Here is a 10491-nt window from a genome sequence, read left to right on the forward strand (position 1 = left end):
AAAATCATAATAAATCTTATGCTAAAAGTCTTTAAGACATGGATGAAATAAAATCAAAGTTAGTTTATTTGTTTTGAATGATAATTTGAGCTGGTTCTCACCACATTCACATGCCTAGTAAGTGATTGGCTAAGCATCTGTAGACATGTATATCCACTTGCATCAAAATGCCAGCGCTGTGGGAATCATCTCAGGCACTGCAGCAACTATTAAAACAATCAAAATAAGAGCTGGTAATGATCATGAACATGCATTACAAAATATATAATTAATTATATGTACATCATACTCTGTTATCTTGAACAAAGGAACGTACAGGTAAAATTCTATACATCAGTTTGATTCCAAACGAGGAAATTCGGGTTAAAATCCATGATCTAAATGATAGTGTTGTTAAATAATTATTACAAAATTGAAATAGTGCTTGTCCTAACGATTTCACAGTAGGGCATTTTAATGATTGGTTCACAGACTAATGAACAGTAGCAGAAGCATTCTTCATTCAGGGACTCATAAAATACTGTGCAATATTGTATATACCGGGTCTTCAAATGTCCTCATCCTCTTCCATCCCGAGCTAATTATTATTTCCCCTGTTCAAAACACTCTTTTTCCAACTTTCCTTCTGTACAACATCAACATCATGGCAATGGCATTCGATATTTTTGAATTTCAGCGTGTTGTTAAAATTAACTGTTCATCGAGCCCAACTTCGATCCCGATGTTTAAAAAAAATCTAAATAATTTTCCACAGTTTTCCAGCGCAAAAATGGTTAAGTTTCTCATTTTATAATTTTTTCCAAAGAATTCCACTACTTTCCTAGCCAAAAAATGTCTAAGTCCAATTTTTTTTTCAAATTCCAAAACATTCCAAAAACTTCCAGACACACTTTTCGAGTTTTGTATGGAAACGAATGGAATTCCATGGAATTCCAAAACTTTTTCAAACCCTTTGGAAAATCTACATTAAGGTAATGCAACCAGGTTTCAGTGGTCTGTGTTCGCTCTGCTCACAATTTGTATTGGTTAATTGAACTTTGGATAGATTACTCTTCATCGTATACATGATTTCTGTAAAATTATATTATACCGTTTCAAATTGGCTTTACAAAGTGTATTTTTCCCTCAATTATTTTTTTAAGTTTTCTTTTTTTTTCTTAATTTTAAGAAGTAATTACATAGAATTTATCCTTGAGTAGTGCTCTTTTTAGCAATGCAATTTATCTAACAAAAATCTACAATAAAACAGATAAACAGGTCATAAGCAAGGGCCTCAAGAAATTCCTGAGGTCGGATCAGTTGCCAAGGAGGAGTAAGCATCCCCTGCTGTCCCTTCAAGCCCGCCGTGAGCCCTTTGTATTGATCAAGTAGATGGAAAATTCTGTAGTTAATAAAAATCTATACATTGAGCTCCCATCAGGAAATTCCTTTTCAACGCGAATGTGTAAATAGTAATTATATGAATATACATTATTTTTATTTCCGTATATTTTCTGTTACCATATCCTTCAATGTGAAAAAGTTAAACATTGCGCATTGTGTATTCCTTACTTAAAGACCATTACATATGTGCTGTTTGCATTATCAATTGTGTATAATGTTCATATCACATTCTGTTAAATAAATTTTAAAATGAATATCGCTTATTGTTAAGTGGTATTCTATTTAAGAGCTTACTATGAGAAGGATCAGTTATTAAAGCAAGGCGTGTTACTCACTGGTAAGTTCCTGATTAGAACATTTCAACAAACTCGTTTAAAGTCGGTATTTGTTAAATTCTATGGTCGTTATAATGACCTTGTATGTAAATATACTCTATAACATGTATAACTTTGGGTCAGAAATCTGCTGACTGATATTTCATAGTAAATATTTTGCATTTGCTAATATTGAATTTGACTAGTGGACGCAAAGTACATGTATCCTTGACCAATCCATAGGGCTTGCGGTGGGAGTGGACGATCAGCAGGGTATTTTTGTTTCATTGATATCTGATCCCACCTTTGGAATTTTTAGGGTGGAGTGCTTGTGTCCTTTTCATTTTTGCGTATTTCAAAAATGTTTTAAGATTGATCGCTTTTTGTTAATATCTTTATCTTGTACATCTCAGATAAGTTTACATGATAGTTTGCAAACTAGTATATCCTTTCTTTTTTGAATGATGCTTTTGATCACTGGACATGTATTAATTTACATTCAAATATACCTTTTATATTTACAAATGTATTTATTTTTAACATTTTGCGTTATTTGTATATTTTATCACTGTGGTTATAAATACATTGTTTACATAGCCGTATATTATTAAACAGATTAAACATCCAAGGTATCTAACGAAGATCGCACTAAATCTGCACTTACACAATATATATAACCCTAGATTTATATTTATGATTAGTTAAATACTTGTGTAGAACAAACTCTTGTAATGAACATTTAAGTAGTCAATTCAGGTATTTGATTTATCTTTCTCAAAGGTATTGATAATGAAAGTTATACGCTTTAAATATCGTCGGGCTCGACATTGCGTAATCTTGTATATTCCACATGGATACGCCCCCTTATATGCATGAGTTATGAGTATTTTCTGATTAGAGTGCTATGGCTGTGTTTGACGTTCAGTTGTTTGTAAACACACTACTTTATTTCTTTATTTTTGTTTGTGGATTTGCAATATCAATACCACTGGGGGTAACAGGCGTGAGTAAACAATTTAGATCAGTAAAATGTACATATATGTAGGCATATGAATTTGAGAAAAACTTTAAATAACGTTCAACTGATTAAAAAACGCAAGTTATGCAAACACACATACTTGAAATTTGAAACTGAGATACTTGTTCAATCAACAGGCTGTAACAGTCATCTTAATGAATTTTACATGGTTATAAAAATTAAGTTAGACTGTATAAATCTGTTGTTGTTTTAGGAGTTTTTTTGCATTCAATTTTTATACTGACAAATGAATTCTTATATGTAGTTCATTTAAACAATAAAATGTCTTTCTTTGTTTGTTGTTACTGGAATGAACGGAAGCAGCTGTTGCAGAAAAAATACATAACCCGCGTAAGCGGGTTATGTAAATTTTTTCTGCAATAGCTGCGACCGTTCATTCCAGTAACAACAAACAAAGAAAGACATTTTATTGTTTATATTTATATCTGTTTAAATTATCATTTTAAGTAGGATTAAAAATTTTAATTATTGTGTTAATGATGCGAACGTCTTTGTACGTTTCATTGATGGAACGGCCACTGATCAAGAAATCTGTACAGGTGATATGCCTAATGTAGTTTATGCAGGGATGAACGCAATGGGTTTTCTTAAGAAATAAAGAAGAAAATATTCAGTGGATGTAAATATATGAAAATAAATACGTTGCTCTGTTTGTATATAACAAATACACATATTAATACATACATTATAAGATTAAATACATAACATTTATGTGTGTAAATTTTAGGGTGCAAGAAATGAAAAGAAAAACATGATGCATAAATAATAATTATACCTTTAAAAGTTTCAAACTATGGAAAAAAAAACAACAGAAAATATAAATACATGTATGTAAAGAAATTGAATATAAGTGTTTGCTTGTTAGTATAACATGATTAATTTACTAAGCACTTTTCATTAAATTATATTCATCTTTTTTTTCGTTAATGTAATAAAACACAAGAAGATAACAAACAGTATTTAAGATCGTAAGTCCATAAAACAATACAAAATAGGAACAGGGCAAACACATACCTCCATAACATCAGAGGTCGGATCAGGTGCCATGGAGGAGTGAGCATCTCCTGCTGACCGGCCACACCTGCCTTCTGCTAGTTGTCATCATCGGAAACTCATGGGAATTCCAATAGATTGTTGGAATACCTGGTCTCCAAAACCCACATAGATATTGTCAGTCAAAAACTCAAGCATCTGTTTGATGTCAACTTCAGAGGACTTGAGTGTACAATCAGGATGTTTATTAACAAAATTATTTTCAAATGACCAATAACAAGGTAAATAAATTGATGATTTCCATTTGTATCGAAAAAGCAGCTGTCAATGATATCAAAAAGCCTGGACTTTAACTTATCAAGGGAAATGGTTGTGCATAAAGTTGAAAAGTCGTTAGCTCTTTAGCGGTTGATCTCAAGATTTCAAATTGTTCAAAAGTTTGATTGTTTTAAAAAAATATTTGTTTGTTTGTTGTTTAACGTCCCTCTCGATTTTCGTTCAATCATATGGAGACTCCACCATTTGCCGACGGAGAGCTTGTCCTATTGTAGACACTCGGGGCTTTTGAGCAACGATCGATCTACTGCGATACGGAATATCAGTTTTACGGTTTCATCCGAAGGAATCCTCGTCCAACAATGGGATTCGAACCCGCGACGGTAGGATCAACTCCCCACTCAAAAACTTAAGTGCAGACGCTCTAACCACAGTGCCACGCTGACGAAGAAAATTATGTAGCGTCAGGTGTCTGTGCATAGGTCAGAGGGTGCACTGACTTGAAAACAACATTTTATGTCCTTATTTTTCATTTTTTCTCTCTGATATCCATCCTTCCTCGTTCCAGAATGTCTTCCAGCTCCGCACCAATTTCAGATCTAAAGATTAGCCCTTTAGTATCTGGCCTTTTTTATATTCTTTTCCTTCCGTTCACATTTTTTTCCGTATTGTTCCATACTTCTGTGTGCTATTTTAATTTTTTTTGTTCTTCAATATATAAAAAGAATTCCTTAATCTATCTTTGAAAAACACGATTATAACTTATTTCCGGTTATAACGCGGTATTTGATGGGATGAAAATTACTTTCTTTCGTACGGTCACTCTTCGCGGTTTACAAAATATAACTGCAACATCAAGATTATACTGACTAGTGTATAATTTTTATATCAATTCATTTCTTATATGGAAATAAAACACAAAAAAATAATGCATTAAAAAGAAAACTACAGAACAAACAAACACAAAACAAATATGTTCAGATAATAACAAACGAGATCTAGAACCGCCAAATAGAGACATAGAAACACAGCATAGTCCCTATTACATATATTCTTTAGAATGATTGAAAAACTCTTTGTTATATATTAATTCATATTATATTTTCATCAAGCTTCCATCAAACCGTTTATCTTTAATTTATTTTATTTTTTACAGATTGAGAATTCTGGAGGGTGCCTGCTATACGCCTCCCTCAAACCTTACAACTCCACGTACTATACGCTGTTATACAGCAAGAAATCCAACTGTGACGTCCCCATCTATGTTGGTGTGTTTGTATGTATCTTCTACGCCCTAGGAATGGGTGTTTACAACACCTACGCTATTTATAAATCCCAGAAGGACCCGTCCATAGCGTGAGTCTAGTACAAATTTATATGCGCCAAATGTTTTCTTTTCTAATGTAAAGATGTGCAAAGAAATGAACATAAACATTTTAAATATAAACATTTTATAAAGGAATAATGAAGTTGCTCGTACCACCATCGCCAAAGAGAGCTTTAGGTTTCCATTTGTGAGTTAGATGTTTGTAAAATTGTTTTGCTAAAAAACATTCTGATTGTACACACAAATACTCTGCTTGAGTTTCTGACTGGCAATATCCATGTGGTTTTCTGAGACTAGGTCTGTTGGAATTTCCATTTGTGTCCCGTAACCAGAAGACCTATTTTTGATTTAATATGATTCAACTTGTTGTAGCATTCAACTCGACATTTTGATACTGTAAAATCACATATTTTCGTTCGGTCAAATTTTCATGGTTTGAGAAAATATTGGTTTGTAGGGATTTATTTCGAGCATGAAGAATTGCCGAGTACGGTACTTATTACCGGGGTATCTGTGAAAAATGAAATTAAACCCCAACATTTAATTTAAAGATAATAAGTGATTTCACAGAAATATCGACGATGTACTATAAAAGAAAGATATATACTAGTGTGCTTGAAATCAAAGATCCCACAGAGGCTGACACCATACATGTTAACCTATTGCGATGAAAAAGAGGGAGATTGAGACCTCAAAAGTGGTAGCATTGCGCGCGTGTTGTTTAACGCTTGGATTATCGATATCTTTCATGTAATATACATGTATATTATAAGCCTTAAAGAAATCAGGTACCTACACTAATTAATCTTAAATATCAACAGCAAAAAAGAAGACAGAAACACCTTAAGTTTGACATAAATTGTACAAATTCAAATATTTTTCATGCTCATCATTTTGCTTGGATTGGCTGCTTTACTTAGCCTTTTGAAGAGTGATCTTTGCTGAAATAGCCTAGAAGCAATAATTCTGAATGTTCATTCAGTTTTTAAAGAAAACAAATGATGGCATGGTTTAATCTAGATCTAAAACAAGTTCGTATCTTTCGTTATATAAATCAGATTTCCCGCGATGATCGAAAACGAAAGTAGAGATGTGCCACATGGCTTGGTGAATCGAGTGATTTCTAGTGACTTTATTGATAAAGTTGTGAGCTTCTGTGCTTTTAAAAACGATGTCAAATGTTTTCATCTTATTCTTAAAAGCTGTATCTCCTTTTTTATGGCAGGGATGTTGATTAATTTATCGTAACTAATGTAATCACTGGTAGTCTTGTGTTGTTGTCGTTGTCAAATCCGTGCTTGAAATCTATGTACAAAAAAAAGTTTGTATGATTCCGAGTCAAATCACGCGATATCTAGCGAGATTTCATGAGAGTGGCTTCAAAAATGGATACCCAAGCGAACTAAAAATACTTTCGACGCAGCTTTTGTAGAAAAGCGGTAGATTTCTGAATTAAATCGGTAGGCGAGAGATGGAGTGAAAAAGCGGTAGACTCCCGCCTAAATCGGGAGAGTTAACATGTATGCTGACACGTCTGTTTCATAATTAGAAATTTTATTTGAAAAAATGTTTTCATTAATGGTTATCCAAAAACTACGCTATATGAGATTTGACTACATCAATTTTTCAATCGTCAACTTCCCTTACATATCAATGCAGAAATATACCCTTATCACTTGTATATGAAGTTTGTTTATATATCTCAGTTGATTCAATACAAAAAGGAATGTTCTTAACAATATCTAAAATAAGGGAAGCTATTGACAATCAAGCCTATTGATGAACCAACGTTAAGGATTTTAACAGTCTCTTTTGACGTCAACATTTCCATTTCTATAGTTCATACAATGAACGTGTAAGTATATACAATCTTTTATCAGGTCAAATGTTGACTGACGTTTTCCATAAGAATTGTTAGGGCATTATTTTTACAGATTTTTTCCGTTGCCCGATCATGACAAAGGGCACACGTTGTGTGTTACTGATTGACTGGGGATGCTTACTCCTTCATGGTATCGTATCATAACGTTTTTGCGTTTAGGGGTGTTTCTTTGCTCTCCATTTGTAGACCCCAGATGTGGGCTATTCCGTTCATCATGTTGCATATGGCCCTATACATATATTCCGTTTTCAGATCCCAGATGTGGGCTATTCCGTTCATCATGTTGCATATGGCCCTATACGTATATTCCGTTTTCAGATCCCAGATGTGGGCTATTCCGTTCATCATGTTGTATAATGGCCCTATACATAGATTCCGTTTTCAGATCCCAGATGTGGGCTATTCCGTTCATCATGTTGCATATGGCCCTATACATATACATGTATTCCGTTTTCAGATCCCAGATGTGGGCTATTCCGTTCATCATGTTGCATATGGCCCTATACATATATTCCGTTTTCAGATCCCAGATGTGGCTATTCCGTTCATCATGTTGCATATGGCCCTATACATATATTCCGTTTTCAGATCCCAGATGTGGGCTATTCCGTTCATCATGTTGTATAATGGCCCTATACATAGATTCCGTTTTCAGATCCCAGATGTGGGCTATTCCGTTCATCATGTTGTATAATGGCCCTATACATAGATTCCGTTTTCAGATCCCAGATGTGGGCTATTCCGTTCATCATTTTGTATAATGGCCCTATACATAGATTCCGTTTTCAGATCCCAGATGTGGGCTATTCCGTTAATCATGTTGTATTATGGCCCTGTACATAGATTCCGTTTTCAGATCCCAGATGTGCGCTATTCCGTTCATCATGTTGTATAATGGCCCTGTATTTTTCATGCACATGTCTATATTCCGTTTACAGATCCCAGATGTGGGTTATGCCGTTTATTATGATGAACTCCCTGGTGACTGCTGTTATGTTTGTCGCCTCGTGTATGGTTAGCGTTGGATTTAAAGGGATCTGCGACTCATTGACTGGAGGACAATATAAGTACTATTCCAGGTAAGAACAAGGTAATATCAAAATATATATTCCATATGCTATGCTGCTCCCAGAAAAATAACATATATTATATATAACATGCGTTATGATAACATTGAACATTTTATTTTTTGATAATTAATCTAATAATTCATGATATTTGTAAAGATAACGAACTATATTCAAGCTCAAAAGTCCATTAAACAATACAAATCGGGAGCATTGCAAATAGGGTATCTCTAAAACATCAGAGATTGGATCAGGTGCCATTGAGGAGTGAGCATCCCCTGCCGACCGGTAACACCCGCCGTTTGCTTCTTATCATGATCGGGAATTAAAGGGAAAATCCAAGGTAATTCAGGAAGAATCCAAGGAAAAATGACCTCACAATTAGTACAGTATGAAAAACTTCAGTGACTATTTGACTTAATGGTAGATTGTGTTCGATGACAACATTATTTTTTCGACCATAGAACCTTATTAGGAAATGATGACTTTAAACTGCTAATATTATTGTAATATCAACATATTTGCCAATAACTTACTACTTTTTAGAAAACAAAAATTAAAACAAATAGTATATATGAAAATTATGTGTATATATTTTCGATTTTAAAATATTTTAGAGATAATATATTGTTTTATATTTCTTTAAAGTTGTGTAAAGGCAGAGAAGCAGAAACTGGTGAACCAGTCAACAAAAAAGATCAGCTCTACAGGACATTTCTACACCTATATAAACGTAACACAGGTACGGTCTACACCTGTATAAATGTTACACGGGTAAGTTTTACACCTGTATAAATGTTACACAGGTAAGTTCTACACCAATATAAATGTTACACAGGTAAGTTCTACACCTATATAAATGTTACACAGGTAAGTTCTACGCCTATATAAATGTTACACAGGTAAAAGGAGGTAAATTGTTGTCAAACAAGGTTGTGAAACAAGAATATCAGTGGTCGTTACAAAGACCTTGTCAGCAATATATACAATTATCAATGAGCCGATTGCTGACTGACGTTTTTCAAACCAATTGTTGGACCATTATTTACACACTGATTTGACAATGGATTTTTCCGTTATTTCCCGAACATGGCAAGAAGCACACAGCGGGTGTGACCGGTCAGCAGGGGATTCTCACTCCTCCATGGCACCTGATCCCACCTCTGATGTTTTAGAGGTCCGTGTTTGCTCTGCTCCTATTTGTTTTGTTTAATGGACTTTTGAGGTTATATATCGTTCGTTATCTCCATATATTTCATACTCTCGTTTCACAGACTGCCTCATGGATTTGTACCCTTGGCTGGTTAGCACTGGTTATTTCTGGAATAGTCCGGTTTGCTCTCAATAGACGTCTGAGGACACAAGCAAGTGCGCCATCAGATATGACAAATATAGCCAGCATAGAACCAACGGCATAGCGAAGAAACCACGTCATAATACTACGTAATACAACGTCATCAGACATAATTTTCATTTGTAACCATTCATCGATGGCATACTGTGAGATACTCATTGTGTATATTATATACAGCTGAAGACATCTAACATTTTATAAAATTCCTGATGTGAATGAATTTTCAAGTGCATTCATTTTAAAATATCTTAAAATTTTATGTTTGTAAAGTATTTCTGTAGATTTTTTTTCAATGTTATGTTTTTGCATTTACACATATAAAGGGAAGGGAAACTTCTCGTTTTTTTTATATCTCATAATCTTTACATATTTTGCCAATTGCACAAATTAATATATTTTTTTTTTTTGGTTAGAAATGATAAAAAAAATCTTAAAATAGAAACACAATATATTTTGTATGTAAACCCGAGATTTGAGAGGCAGTGCTTATTTCTTAATACCAGTTGTGTTTTGATGTTTTATTTTGCAAGGATTTTTCCGTTATTTCTCGAACCTGACAAGGAGCACAAGGCAGATGTGACCTATCGGTAGGGGATGCTCACTCTCCCATGGCACGTGATTCCACCTCTAATGTTTTAATTTACGTTTTGCTTTGCTCCAATTTTGTATTGTTTAATGGACTTATTAGCTTGAAAACTGTTCTTTATCTCCATATATTTCATTCTGCGGTCGTTATAATGAGTTCGAGATCATTATCATATGTAGCATTCGTAGACGGGCTCAATCTCCGGTAACCTGATAGGTCTTTTGGTAAAGCACTTGACAAAAAATAAAAGATAAACCAGAGGTACTGTGA

The 10491-nt window shown here is 33.9% G+C and overlaps 1 protein-coding gene across 1 annotated transcript; it reads left to right on the forward strand.

Annotated features, from left to right (window-relative positions):
• The first annotated feature begins 2581 nt into the window (after nucleotides 1-2581).
• LOC134256316 (transmembrane protein 179B-like) lies at nucleotides 2582-9972 on the forward strand. Its single transcript, XM_062738974.1, has 5 exons — nucleotides 2582-2700; nucleotides 5162-5361; nucleotides 8153-8293; nucleotides 8930-9023; nucleotides 9556-9972. The coding sequence occupies exons 1-5, from the start codon at nucleotides 2602-2604 to the stop codon at nucleotides 9697-9699; spliced, it is 678 nt and encodes a 225-aa protein (XP_062594958.1). The 5' UTR covers nucleotides 2582-2601; the 3' UTR covers nucleotides 9700-9972.
• The last annotated feature ends 519 nt before the right edge of the window (nucleotides 9973-10491 follow it).

Source organism: Saccostrea cucullata, unplaced genomic scaffold, assembly GCF_032062105.1.
Source record: "Saccostrea cucullata isolate Sc308-1 unplaced genomic scaffold, CSIRO_AGI_Scuc_v1 ctg2564, whole genome shotgun sequence".
Taxonomy (NCBI): Eukaryota; Metazoa; Mollusca; class Bivalvia; order Ostreida; family Ostreidae; genus Saccostrea; species Saccostrea cuccullata.

What these genes read in the sequence shown, in the direction of transcription:
- LOC134256316 (XM_062738974.1), top strand. Translation starts at nt 2,602, where the DNA reads ATGGCTGTGTTTGACGTTCAGTTGTTTGTAAACACACTACTTTATTTC. An exon ending in TACCACTGGGGGTAACAGGC is followed by an intron (nt 2,701 to 5,161) that starts GTGAGTAAACAA and finishes TATTTTTTACAG; the next exon opens with ATTGAGAATTCTGGAGGGTG. An exon ending in CAATATAAGTACTATTCCAG is followed by an intron (nt 8,294 to 8,929) that starts GTAAGAACAAGG and finishes ATTTCTTTAAAG; the next exon opens with TTGTGTAAAGGCAGAGAAGC.